The following is a 14,329-nucleotide window of genomic DNA, read 5'->3' as shown; positions in this document are numbered from 1 at the left end:
ACCTGGGCAACAGAATGAGACTGTCTCAAATACTACTGCTACTACTACTACTAATAATAATAGCAAATAAGATTCAAGAATTGAATTCTTCATAGCTTGCTTGTCGTTCTTGTTTCTTACCAAGAAGATCTTGGTTCTTACCCTCACCTATACTCAATAACATGTTTCTTTTCTCTCTAACGCTAGATTCAACTGTAACAATTCTTAAACTTTAAATGGCCTATCGTTTTTCTGTATGCATATGCAATGTCTAGTTTTTAAAATTTGGGGCTAATTGGCTTTCTTATACCATTTCTCATTATAAACTGACACCAGCGAAGCACAATTCAGTAGAAATAAGTTTATAGAAAGGGGTGGATGGTTCCTTGTCCTTGGTATGCACTTTTGAAGATTATTTTAAGTTTACACAGACAAAACCAATAAAGTTTCATGAGCAAAATGAATGAAATTCACTAAGAAACAAAATATCTTTTCACAAACCACAGCACACAAACTAGGCAAACTTTTGTATCAAAGAGTCATGGAGTGAGAGGCTATTGTCTGAATATCACAAGGTAAAAAAAAATAAGAAGTGACTAGCTCAGAAGTCTGTGTGATTGCTGCTTGACTTAACTCACTCCCAGGTAGCCATCCTGGATAATCATTTGCCTTTTAACAGACAAGTAAATGGAGGCCCAGAGAGGTGCAGTAACTGGCCCAAGGTCACACAGCCAGGAAGTGGCAGAATCTGGATCCACAAGTTAGGTGTACCTGGCTGCCATGACTTTGTCCTTTCACACCTTCGAGTCAGGGAATTCAATCTTCTCAAAGCTTTTCTGACGCCAAAATAGCCCCATTCAGTGCCTCATCACCTTGAAGTCAAAACACTTCTTATTTAACCAGCATCCTACCTGTTGTAATTCAGACTGAACAACCTCTCCCAATCAGAAATGAGAAATCCTTCTACAAAGAGTCTCATGTTCTTTTTTTTTTTTTTTTTTAACAGACAGGGTCTTGCTCTGTTGCCAAGGCTGGAGTACAGTGGCAAAATTACAGCTCATAGCAGCCTTAAACTCCCAGAGCCAAGCAATTCTCCTGTCCCAGCCTCCTGAGTAGCTGGGACTACAGGCATGAGCTATCACACCCAGATATGTATTTTTTAAAATAGAGACAGGGTCTCATTATGTTGCCTAGGCTGGTCTCGAACTTCTGGCTCAAGCAATCTTCCTGCCTCAGCCTCCCAAACTGCTGGGATTGCAGGCAGGAGCCACCATGCCCAGCCATTATGTTCTTAAAGAGAGGTATCAGCCATGCCCTTAATTCTCCCCCAAGGAAACTCCTGCACTTTCTCTAACCTGTGAAAAGGACTATTTTTCCTCCACTGGGGAATTTCTGCATGCACACACTCCCTCCCTGCTCTTACCGGCCTTTGCAATCAACAGCAACCTGAACTGGACTCAGCTTTCTAAGGATGCTGAAGAAATAGGTATGATATTTACAATGTGGTAACAGTAAGCCATGCCATGGACATCTTTAAGAGACTCACTCGAGAACACAGGCAGTGACCCAGAATCAAGGCAGGGGGCTGGTCCCAAGGGAAACAGACACCAAGCCAACACCCCTGGGATCTGACCAGGGCTACTGATGCTGAATCAGCCCTCTCAATCCCCTGCTCCATCACTTTTCATAATGAGTCTAATAAATTAGTGTTTCTCTCTGCCAATCAATCAGAGCCCGTGCATATGGCTGCTGTCAGCATCCTCTGCAGGCGGAACTCCACACAGGGCCTCAAGTCTGTCAACGATCTCAACCGTACATTTGCAGCTATGCTGAGTTCTTCCCCCTTCACTCTCAATTTGTCACCTCAGTTACAGTCAAGAGGAAAATGTAGGAAGCGCATTCTGGGACCAATTTGCTGCCCAAAGGGATTGTGAAATTCTAGCAACAAAAACAAGGTTAATAATGCTATCATTATTATCAAGGGATAATAGTAATTGTCATGATTTTCACAGTCAGCCGCATGACTCCCACTTGCACTAAATACACACTAGGTGCCAGGCACTTTGCTAAGATAATTTACGAGGCTGATTAATCCTCAGACGGACTGTACAGTGTTGTGATAATTATTATCTCCATTTGTAGGCATAGACTGAGGTTCAGAAAAATTGAAGAAAGTGAAAGGTTATGGAGCTAGAAAGCGATGGAGCTGGGATCTCAAGCCAGACACACTGATTCTGAAATCTCAGTGAAATACCTGCACTGCCTCCTTCCTCGTACCTTATCATGGTGCCTCTGCTATTCCCTGCATCCCAAGCATGTCCTCTCCACACACAGCAGGGGAGAGAACTGTTTGAGTCTGCAATCTCGATTTGCCACTTAGTCACTGGGCCTCAGTTCCTACATCTGTCAAGTGGGTATAATAAAGGGTTTGCCATGAAGAGTTAATGAAACGATGCACAGGAAGCCCTAGCACAGAAGGAGCTTCCGGTAAGTGTTATAGCTATTAGGGTCCCAGCCATGGTACAAAGAAGACAATTTTGAAAACCTCAAGTCCTCACCCTCATCTCTGACATTTTATATTCGAAAATTCACAGAAAGGAGACATCAACGTCTTGGGGAAATGCAGAACTAGCAATGAACAAGGTGATTGCACAAGTTCATCTATTATGCTGGCAAAGATCTAATTTTGTTCTCAGAAGAAATGAAGAGGGAAGCTGATTCAGAAGACGGTGATTAGATGGAGTGAGCAGTGGTTTGCACACCACATTTTGAGTGGCTATCAGAGCAGCTCCAGCTGTGACTGCATGATGCCCAAGGACTGCCTGTAGCCAGGCAGGTGGTCCAACCCCTCCCTCAAAATCATGCTCAGAGCCTGAGCCTAGAGAAAGAGGCCAGAGATGCCCTGGGCAGCCCAAGGTCTTGGGGCTCCAAGGAGACAAACAACAAGACAAGAGCCAGATTGCACCAGTGCAGAAATCCAGCGAGGCTCTTATACAACGATAAAGTAATATTGCAATAAATAGAAACAAGTGCCTTGTTTTCCTTTTGTGGCTCTAATGGGCTCAGCATTACTTCTCAGAACAACTCAACCTATGCAGCAAGAGCTCCCTAACCAATGCACACACTGCCTCCCACCCTCCCTTGTGTCTTACAAAGGCAGCAAAAGGGGCCATGTGCACAGTGATGAGCATCGGGGGCTGTGGACTCAGACTGTCAGGTTCAAAATCCTGGAAGTGCCTCTTACCTGCTCTTGTGCCCTTGGACAAACTGCTTAACGCCTGCCTACACCTCACTCTCTATGTGCAAAATAGGGATCTGAAAAGCACCAACCTCAAAGTGTGCAAGAAGCTTCAAGTGGAATAATTCATTATTTCCATGTGGGGCTTCTGCTCTGTGCCTTGCACCACACTAGATGCTAAGGGGACAGGGATGTCCAAACAGGTGCATGCATGGCCCACCTGCAGTTGATGGCGCACCGGAGTAAGAGCAAAAGGATAAAACAGAGTCACTCAATAAAATATAAGATGCCCCTGGGATGGCTGTAAAAAAAAAGGAGAATCCACACAGGGAAACAGGGACAGTTTCTCTAAGCCTGGGGCTTTTGAGCTGTAACCTGAAGGATGAGTAGGAAGTGAACAAGGTGAACTGCTGGGAGGGTGGGGGAGGCGATCACACGCCAGAAACACAGAGCACAATACACAGCCATGAAGGTAGAGTATTTGGCTCAGCTTGTGCTATGTAGGAAGAGTTCAATCCATGTACACTTATTACGATGTCCATGGCACATATAATAGGCAATAATGGAGTTCCAGTATTGTGGATAAAGAGACAGTCAATATGGGAGGAAACCTGGATGGTCCAGTTGTCCAAACCCTCCATCAAATTGCACCTCCACCTTCCAAGGGCAGAGTAGCCTCTGAAGATGGACAATGTCAGCTGCACTTAGAGCTCTCCATAAGCAAACCACTTTGCACTGTCAATATCTGTCATTACCCTGGCCCACACCCACCAATGGGAGAATCTGTGGCCATAACCTGAAAGGGAACCTACCCGGACAGATGATCAATAAAGGGCATCTGTGTGCAACTGTTCTCAGGGTACTCCCAGGAGAGATGTCAGCCAAGCCATCAAAAGGATGTGGTGGAGGGGGGAGGGTGTGATGGGGGGAGGGTGGGGGGAGGGTGAGGGGGAAGGTGCGGTGGGCGGGTGCGGCTGCTCACGCATGCACACACGCACACATGATGTTGCGTCCCAGAGAAAGGAAAGCTAAGTAGGCTAATGTATACAGATGTATCCTCCCAGGGTCTTCCACCCTCACACAAAGAACGTTACTGGAAAATGAGGTTCTTTTTCCCTATCAACTAATCCCTCTTCTCGAATGAAAGATTTCGGTCTAAGCCCTAAAAAGCAGGAGGTGGTGGGGAATCGAGTTTGATTTATCAGACGTTGCAGGGCTTACCTTTTCAGATGTCACTGAGTCCACAGACCAAATTTGCTTACAGAAATGAGTTGAAACTTGGGGGTGGAGGGAAGAGCTGGCTGGCCAGGAAGGCATGCTTGTTTACTTACTCATCTCAAAAACACCTGACAATTTTCCCATAACATTTAAGGCATAAATATATCTTGGTATCTCTCCGCATAAAATCCCCCAATGGTTTCCCATTAGAATAATAGCCAGGCTCCCTTCCCAGGCCTCAAGGGCCTATAGGACCAACCTTCAAGCGTATGATTTTGTCATTGTTCCCGCCTCTGGATCTTTGAGCTTGCTGGTCCCCTTCTCTGAAACGCCCTCCATGCAGACAACCATCTTAGAATGAAATTCTGTCAGGACAAGGTGTCTGCATATATTGATCACTCCGCACTTGAAGTGCTTTCAGTAGTGCTTGGCACACAGTGGGTGCTTGATGAACACTCAGGAATTCATAGAAAGTAGGGGTGAATGAGGCTGGGCGTGGTGGCTCACACCTATAATCCTAGCACTTTGGGAGGTCAAGAAGGCGGGTGGATCACTTGAGGTCAGGAGTTCAAGACCAGTCATGGGGAAACTCCATCCCCACTAAAAATACAAACACTAGCCAGGTGTGGCAGTGCACACCTGAAATCCCAGCTACTCAGGAGGCTGAGGCAAGATCATCACTTGTACCCAGGAGGCGGAGGTTGCAGTGAGCCGAGATCGCGCCACTGCACTACAGCCTGGGAGACAAGGTGAGACTCTGTTTCAAAAAAAAAGAAAGTGGAGATGAGTAGAATACTCATTGGATACATGTATGGATCCATAAAGATCAGCTACTTCTTTTCACGTAGTTCTCAGGTCAAATCTCTCCTTTCTGGAATGCCCCCCCACCCCCAAGTCACTACCACATCATAATTTTTGGAACCCTTGTCATTATCCTTCTGAAAATATATTTCAACGTCTTGCTTATGATGTGGTTTCCCCTATGACAATATAAGCTCCAAGAAAGCAAAGTTCTCATCTGCCTTATTCACCAAGCACAGGCTCTAACATGTGATACGTTCCAAATAAATATTTATTGTGTTAGCCACTCCTTCCCCAAAGACAACACACTCTTCTGTGGTAGCAGGCCACGGTCACCCGCGTCTCTTTGACTAGCGACCAATGACAAACCAGTGGTAATGAGTGACAGTGCTCAGAGTGACTGCAGATTCAAAAAATGAGGACAGTTCCCTGTGTATATAACTCCACGCGTCACTTTTCATAAGAACCCCTAGTCCTGTGACTGAGTCTAACTGTGTTCACAGTTGACATCATCTCCAAATGCTGGATCCCCTTGTTTTGAAGCTCCGTCACTGATTGATTCTTTAATTAAAGTTTTAATATTTATACGTGTGCCTCGAGGCAGTATTTTAAATAATGGAGGTAGACATTAGGAAGAGCCTCGTGGTGTCTTTAAAAACATCGCCTCGGAGTTTGAGGTCTCCGGCACAACGCTGTGGATGAATGTGAAAGCGACGGATTAAGGGATGAGTTTAGGAAAGTCAGCCAGTATTAATCTGTGGATGCTGCTTACTGTGTAACTCCCATGCTGGGTGGCAAAGGCAGGACGAGCTGCCCTCTGTCCTTCAGAGCAAATGTGCTAGGATTTCAATAGTCTCCTTACACGCCACTGGGAAATTGCTGTGTCTCCAAAGTATTTTCTGTGTCAAATACGATTTCCCTCTTGGAATGTGTTCATTACTCCACACACATCAGCTTAAAGGATGCAAACAAAATGGTCTAATTTTTGGAAAGGTGAGATGTCAGATTCCTATACAGGGCAGACCCAATTTTCTGGATACAAAAAATATATATTAACAGAAAGGACTTTGATAAAATATAATAGCTCGGGATGGTTCAAGCTAAAAGAACTAAGCTTATTTTTTTTTTTCTAAAATCATCAGACATGAGGATGTCTAGAAGACCTGTGCTCAAACCTTACAGGAGGAGGTAAAAAAAAAAATAGCTTCAATTATGATGAAGAGAAAAATAGGGCAGAGTGGGTCAAATCCAGGAAGAGAAACCCACTCAGACCCATGTTTCGGCTTCATCTCTGAGTGGAAAACTCTGTACCTTCAGGGTGATGTAAAAAACTGCATGTTCTACAGACAGCAAGATTTATTACAACATTACTGAAACTTTATACCTGTTGATTAGATCAGCAAATCCTCATTTCCCTGGCCCCCGAGACCCTGGCTACAACCTTCTACTCTCTGCTTCTATGAGTATGACAATTTTAGATCCCCGAGTCCCTCGTGCAGTAAAGGTAAATAACTCCTGAAGATCTCCTATACAACACTATCCGTCAAACAACCATCTATGATACACTCAAAAATCTTTTCATAGGCTACAGCCCATGTTGTGTTCTTGCCACAACAAAACTGAAATTCTTTCTAAAAATCTGGATCAAGGTATTTGTGCATTCAGTTTGTTTATGGGCAAATGTGTGCCACAGATGTTTCTATGTTTATACAATTAAATGTTATCACAAATTGTTTAAATACTATCACAACTTTTTTTTTTTTTTTTTTTTTTTTGAGGCAGGGTCTCATTCTGGTCACCCAGACCGGAGTGCAGTGGTGTGATATCGGCTCACTACAGCCTCAACCTTCCCAGGCTCAGGTGATTCTCTCACCTCAGCCTCCAGGGTAGCTGGGATTACAGGTGTGCACCACCACACCCACCTAATTGTTCGTATTTTTAGTACAGACAGGGTTTTGCTAAGTTGTCCAGGCTGGTCTTGAACTCCTGGACTCAAGCAAGTTGCCCACCTCAGCCTCCCAGAGTGATGGGATTACAGGCGTGAGCCACTGTACCTGGCCACAAAATTTTATATCTAAACACAAGAATTGCAATGTGTGAATCCCAGGATGAATGATAAAGCCACTTCTAATATTCTTCAATTCTTGTGTTTTCAAAATATTCTATGTATTTAAAAAATGATGTTCTAATTAAAAAAAAAAAAAAAAAAAACAAAAAAAAAAAAACAAAAAAACAGATTCACTAAGGCAGTACTTTCATCCCAGGTGGCCAAGGAGATGCAGGTCTTCCAGTGGGTCAGAAGAAACGCACAACTACTGCAAAAACTTAATTTCAGGTGCTTGTTGAGACAGCAAGTCAAATGCTACCAACCTATGTCTTGGCCAGTGGGTGGACAGCTTGTCCACGATCCTCCTTGGAACATGCAGTGAGCAGAATGGGAGACTTGAGGCTTCTCTTGCTTATTGAAAAGAAAATGCATGTGTGTAAGACAAGCCACCTGCCTTTCCTATCCCACTTGGTGTTACAAGGCTCAAAAATTAGAGCAATCTACTTGAAAGAATAAAGAAAGAAAACTCATATAATTCAGTCACTTACCATGTGCAAAACCCTGTTCTAAATGTCTAGTGCTTTATGTAATTTACCCCCCATACCCTCTGAGGACAGAACTACGACTAAAACTCTGATTTTACAGGTGACAACCAGAAGCTCAGAGAGGTAAAGTAACTTGCCCAAGGTCACACAGCTGGCAGATAACTGAGCCAGAAGCCCTGTGCTCTTCTGGGCCACAAATCTCCACTCTCTGGACCCATAAGGTGTCACTTTCACTACTGCAAGGAATGATGACCTTTCTTCCTAGCCCGAGGCAACCATAAGCTAACTTAAGGAAAGCCCAGGGGATTCTTCCAAACGGAGGGCCTCCCTGATGAGCTCAAAGAGGACACAGGTTTTGAGCCAGCCCCACTTTTTACCAGCGCAACTACTGCCAGCACCACCTTTACCCTTCATAGGCCCCAGGTCCTTCGCTTCTGAACATAAAAGATCTTGGCTAAAAATAAATCTGCCAGTAGCTCCAGCCAGGGCCTCTGTGGTCACTTAAAAATTGAAAGAATCCAGGCCCTCTCATCTTTTTTTTTTTTTTCTCTTTTGTAACAAAGATAAATGATAAATGGAGGGGAGATGAACTAGGACAGGGGGCAGGGAAGGGATCGCAGGCTGAGGCATGTCCTAAACTTCTGCAGTCAAGGCCAGGCCTCTCTGCACAATGGAGTTATTTAAAAACAAAAATAAACAGTCATTATTCTAATAAAGGAAAACCCAAGTTAGGAGACATGATGTTTCAACTCAAACAAAGCTACACGTCCCCCACTTTTTTTCAAGTTCAACTGAAAAGACCTGCCTTTGGGGTGCCAACTGCCCACACTGCCTGACCAGGATTTCCAAGCTCTTCAGTAGCCGCACCCCAGATATTCCGGGGCCAGCAGGTGCACCCCAGTTCTGACCCACACAGGAGCAATGAGCTCCCCCCGCTCCCTCCCCGACACTCCCTAGAAGCAAGGAATGGAGTTGGGGGCTCCAGGACAAGGTTAGATCGGGGTCTTCCCCTCCCTTCCTGAGTGGACAGCTTCTGGGCTCCGCGTGACACCTGGTCCCCGAAGCTGGCGCCAGCGAGGCTCCAGGAGCTCACAGCCAAGTGGCCTCCTGGGCGGTGGGGAGATGGGAGCGGCGCCCCACTAGCCCCGCCCTCGCCTCCATCGCTGGACAATTGGTTGATTGGAGCTGACAAGCCCCCCCTGGCCTGCACTACAACGCAGGGCTGACATCTGCTTCCCCTGGGTTTCCTTCTCTGGGGTGAAGGTTCTCTAAGGCTCCCAGGAACAAGGGGCACAGCAGGAGTTTCCCATTCGCAGGTTTCCCGGCTGGCCCCCTCCCCTGGGGTCGAGGTGGCACCGCGGGGCATTGATCCCAGTGCCAGTAAACACAGCGGCGCTCTCTCCAGATAAGCGAACCTCCTCTTCCCCTCCTCCCACAAGGGGTTCAGGGCACCTAAACGCCTTCCCGGGTCACTGAGAAGCCTCCTTCTGCACACCCTGCCGGCGGGGGCATCGGCCTGGGGGCGCGCTGAGTGCATGCTTGCAGCCGGCCAGGGAGACTAATCAAAGTGCGCAGGCAGGCTCCTGCTGCTCCCGGCACCTAGGACTCGCTCCCAGGAGGACGGACGAGGTAGCCTGAATGCTTCGGAGGGGCGCTCTGGGGCGAGGAAGGACCCGCTTCTGGAAGCGACGCACGAGGGGGCTTAGGGTCTCGGCCCCCTGGGGGCGGGGGAGGGACACGCCTCGAGATCTTTCCACACACCCTTAAAAAGTTCCCGTCCAGAGCGCCCAGACTGGCGCTAGGAGGAGGCCAGTTATCGGGGACCTAGCGCTTCCCTCCGTGGGACCCTCTGGACCATGTCAGGGGTGGGTGCAGAGGCGATGACTCTGCCTGGACTTACCTAGAACTCCCGGCGAGCCCGGCTGCGGTCGCGTTCTCGGCCCCAGACCCCCGAATTCCCGTGCGCTCTCTGCACCCCCAGCCACACTCACCATAAGCTGGAGGCGGCGGAAGGGGGTGCTGGCTTCTCACGCACTGTCCGCAACTTCGCGGGCAGGTCAGCCCCGCCCTGGCGCGCCTGCCTGGGCGCGGCGAGGGTCCGGACAGGCGGGGACCCTGGCGGCCACTGGGTGGGGGTCTGGAGCGCAAGGACTCTCAATCCCCGGCGAGCGGTCCGCTCCTGCTCTCTCTGCCTGGGCAAGAGGCTCGGAGTTCTCCTGCTCCGGACGCCGGGGCGGGGCCCGCGGCTAGCTGTCCCCTCCAGATGCGGGGTGTTCGGCTCGGCTCACTCCTTCCTTCTTCAGCCCCGGAGGCGCGCGCGTGGGTCCAGCCAGTGCCGCCGCCTCTGCTGTTCCCGGGGTTGGCAGAGCGCCCCCGCCCCACCGCGGGTGCTGCTGAGGGGCTGGGGCGAAGGGGGAGGGATTCCCCTCCGCGAGTTCGGGTTTCCCCACCCGACGCGGCCTCTGGGCTCCGTGCTCAGTCCGCCGTCCGCCGTCCGCTGCGCTGCTTGGAGAACCACTTCAGGGCAGCGCAGCCAGTCCCACCGGCTCCGGCTGGAGGAGGCGGCGGCAGCGCGGCTCGCACGGGGACTGGAAAGGAGGTGACCTTCAAACCCTGCGCTCGGGAGACCGGGAAGGGGGCTGGGGTGATGGAGGGAGCGGTGTGTGCACCCAGACGGCCAGCAAGAGCGTTTGCAGGCGGGCGGGAGAAAATAGAGAGGAAATCTTCCAACAAAAATATAGATTAGAAAATAAACAAAGGAGAGCGGGAGAGAGCGCGAGAAAATATGTGCATGTGTGTGTGTGCGTGTGTGTCTGTGTGTGAGCGCGCGACAAGCAGCGAGCAGCCCCGGCTGCGGAGCCAAAAATAATCCGGTGCGCGAGGGAGCGCCCCCTCCCCCTTCCCCTCGCCAGCGCCGCCGCCGCCGCCGCCGCGGTCACGCGTGCAGCCCTGGATTCCAGCGGGCGGCGGCGGACACGCGACCCGGTGCCTTGGTCTCCTGGCCTAAAGGGGAAAGAGGGTGAAAGTTGGATGCTGGGTCAATGAGCCCAGGACTTTCACCTGCGCCCGTCCTCGTCCTGGTGGTCCCCAGGTGGGCTCACTCATTGAGCACTAGCGCCCTCCTCCCGACCCCAATCAAAGTAGACGAATCCTCCCGAGAGACGCTAAGTGGAGGCAGCTTCTTGCCCCAGTCCATTTCTTCTCTGAGGAAGTTTTTTGGCAAGTCTTCAAATCTCGCGGCCAGGCAGAGATTGAGCCCTATCCAAGATGCAAAAAGTTATTCAGGCTGCGATGCGATGCAGGGCTGGGGTGGATGTGGCTGGCCTGGGACGCCTCACCCCTCACAGCTGGGCTTCTCCTGTCCTGCCACCTTCCTGGCCACCTACTCCTGCAGTGGACGCTGAAGGGGTCTAGGGATTGCCCTCCTAGCCGATGCCTTACAGCCAGAAGCCCACGACGGCTTAATACACATTAGCACTTAATAAGCATTTACTTTCCACCAGATGCTGTTTTAAGCACTTTACACAGAGTCTTTTCAACAACTGGAAGTAGATACTGGAGGTTTATCCATTCCACAGATGCTTAGAGAGATTAAGGCAATATTTCTCCCTTTCTGGGTCCCACTCTGGACTTGAGTGAGAAACTCTGCTCTTTCCCCCACCTTTTCCTTTCCCTCACTCCCTTTCTTCTTCCCTTCCTCCCTTTCTTCCTTCCTCCTTTCCTCCCTCCCTCCCTCCCTTCCTTCCTTCCTTCCTTCCTTCCTTCCTTCCTTCCTTCCTTCCTTCCTTCCTTCCTTCCTTCCTTCCTTCCTTCCTTCCTTCCTTCCTTCCTTCCTTCCTTCCTTCCTTCCTTCCTTCCTTCCTTCCTTCCTTCCTTCCTTCCTTCCTTCCTTCCTTCCTTCCTTCCTTCCTTCCTTCCTTCCTTCCTCTTTTTTCCACAACTATTCCAGGGGATTTTGTTGTACAATAAAGTCAGTCTGAGGTTCAGTGAGTTGTAATTTGTTCAAGGTCACATAGCTGGCAAGGAACCAGGATTCCCCAGGCAGTCTACCTAATTTTATGTGGCACCACCCTGCCTTCTGAAGGGCAGATGGGATTGGACAAGGCCAGATTCCAGCCTTGAGCACTTGATCTGAGGCTCCTGTTCATTTTCCTGTCCTGTGATGTGATTGCGTTTGCACTTACACCATGGATCCTTTTCTAAGAAATGCTGTAAGCTTTCCAAAAGAGGGGGACCATGTGATGTGCATTCCTTTGTACAAGATGTACGTGTATTTCCTAGCGCCCATTAAGGAGCAGATTCATTAGGGGTTCCTCTTGCAATCCTATCGGGCTGGGGTTTCTTTCAACCTCAGAATAAAAGAAAGGGAACTTCTGCCTATAATTGGATTACTTTTTAAAGCATGCAATATTTGATCACCATTTGAAAAAGTAAGTTTGCAAAACCCAAAAAGACATCTTTATCATTGGCCCCAGCGATTTTGCAATTTGGGTTGGTTTTCACCATACGTTTCCTTAGGACTCTCTTTGATAATAATATATTTGTATGTAAGCAAGTTTTTTTTCTTTATACTAGTCTCATCCTTCAGTGATAGCAAAATGAAACCATAAATCGGGGTTGGTAACATCATAATCATTTCCCCCAGAAACTGTTTACAATGGGAAAACCACCGAATTTAAATGTAATTGTCTAGCCGTGCAGGGAGATGAGATGGGTTGTAAAAGAGGTATTCTCAATTTAAAAGCAAATTATCAATAATGAGAGAAGAAATAAATGACAGTTAATGGGAAATTCTGTTGAAATATAATGTTTTGTGCAAATTCACCAACAGGAATTGTTTCTCTATTCTCCTTCATTTTTTATTCCAGAAAGGAACAAATGAATGCAATCATTCAAGGCAGTAACATCAGCTGTTGTTTCATTAAAATGGGTAATTGCTGGGCCCTTTGATTATTTTTTAATACATATATATATATATATTACCATTGGAAATGAAATAAAACATATTCAGCTGTCTGAAAATCAAGGTCAGCTTGAGTCTGCTCTGATTTATTCATTGTAGAGTAGAAATAGGCTTAGATAGATTAGTGATGAGTGTCAGGCATGACTCACTGGTACCTGTATTGCTACATGGCTTAAGAAACTTAATATGAGTGTGGGAGGCATCCATTACAATTTAAAACAAAATTAGAGTAAAGATCAATATGGCATGCCATTATGCTATTCATTTAGAAAGTATTAGTTTCTTTCTCACAATGACCTTTCACATTCCAAGTATAGTTTTTCCTGTCATTTCTCCATGTTGAGCCACTGGAAAGTAAATGACAGGTGCTGAAGTTGACAGCTCCCAAGACAACCCAGGGCCAAGAATCGCCCTGCTACGATTAGAAAGAACCTGGAGACTTTGGCTCCTCCTACTGGACACGAAAAATACTTCCCAATTTGTGATCTAAGCAGATGTCAAAAATGGCATCTTCCATAAAGCTGGTTTAAAAAGAACAAGGACTTTGTAGCCTCCTGCTTGGCTGAGAGTGTAAATTTCATCATCTTACTTTCAAACTTAGGATCTTCCCATAGCTCTTCATTATCCCCCAGGATAAGGTCTAAAGTTGTCCATGTGGTTTACCAGCTCCCGGCTTTTTTTCTTTTCTTTTGAGACGGAGTCTCACTCTGTCACCCAGGCTGGAGTGCAGTGGTGCTATCTTGGCTCGCTGCAAGCTCCGCCTCCCGGGTTCACGCCATTCTCCTGCCTCAGCCTCCCGAGTAGCTGGGACCACAGGCGCACACCACCACACCCGGCTAATTTTTTTGTTTTTTTGTGTTTTTTTTTTCATATTTTTAGTAGAGATGGGGTTTCACCGTGTTCGCCAGGATGGTCTCGATCTCCTGACCTCGTGATCCGCCCGTCTCGGCCTCCCAAAGTGCTGGGATTACAGGCTTGAGCCACCGCACCCGGCCACTCCTGGCACTTTTTAAGTTGACTCTGTGACCCAGGAGGGCTATTCTCTTGATGTATCCAACCTTTTGTATATGTTGTTCATCCAGCCAGGAAATACTCTTACATACGCTCTTTTCCTGGATAGCTTCTGTTTAGTTTTTAGATCTCCATTTCACTATCACTTTCTCCCTGCCAATCCTTCATCTCCCTACCCAGCCCCCCATACACACAGATAAAGTCTTCTTGTGAACTCCTCTAACACCTCCATTTACCTTTGCCCTGTCATTTGTCTCAGCTTACCGTAAATGTTGTTCTCTTCTATTAAACCAAAAGGTCTTGATGTCAAAGATTTGTTCCCTGATGCACAGCACCAGCCACATAATAAGCTCAGTAAATGTCTGGCGAACCTTCTTTCTCTGCACTGCAGTAGATTGCTGTCTAAATGGGCTAACCACTTTGGAATGAATTGAGAAGTCCACCTGCTCATCCATTTATGTAGTCCTTTCTTGTTTCAGTCATCAAACATGCATCCTTCTTGAGGCTAGTCCCCCATGTAAACCATT

The 14,329-nt window shown here is 47.7% G+C and overlaps 1 protein-coding gene across 16 annotated transcripts in view; it reads right to left on the bottom strand.

Annotated features, from left to right (window-relative positions):
• RBFOX1 (RNA binding fox-1 homolog 1) overlaps nt 1-14,329 on the bottom strand; it is a 2,485,711-nt gene that overhangs the window by 1,685,686 nt on the left and 785,696 nt on the right. For 7 of the 16 annotated variants that reach the window (XM_077985605.1, XM_077985588.1, XM_077985607.1 and 4 more), the window contains exon 1: nt 9,729-10,700. The exons of 2 other annotated variants lie outside the window; for them this stretch is intronic. Coding sequence is in view for 7 of the 14 variants with exons in the window: in XM_077985578.1 (XP_077841704.1) it covers nt 9,820-9,822 (3 nt within the window). In the remaining 7 variants the exon portion in view is untranslated. Of the gene's footprint in view, nt 1-9,728; nt 10,701-14,329 lie in introns of those variants that run through there. 7 more of the 16 variants (XM_077985578.1, XM_077985568.1, XM_077985595.1 and 4 more) reach the window with 2 other exon arrangements.

This window comes from Macaca mulatta, chromosome 20, assembly GCF_049350105.2.
Source record: "Macaca mulatta isolate MMU2019108-1 chromosome 20, T2T-MMU8v2.0, whole genome shotgun sequence".
NCBI classification, from domain to species: Eukaryota; Metazoa; Chordata; class Mammalia; order Primates; family Cercopithecidae; genus Macaca; species Macaca mulatta.
The sequence above is the reverse complement of the archived record's forward strand: the minus strand, read 5'-3'. Positions and strand labels throughout refer to the sequence as shown.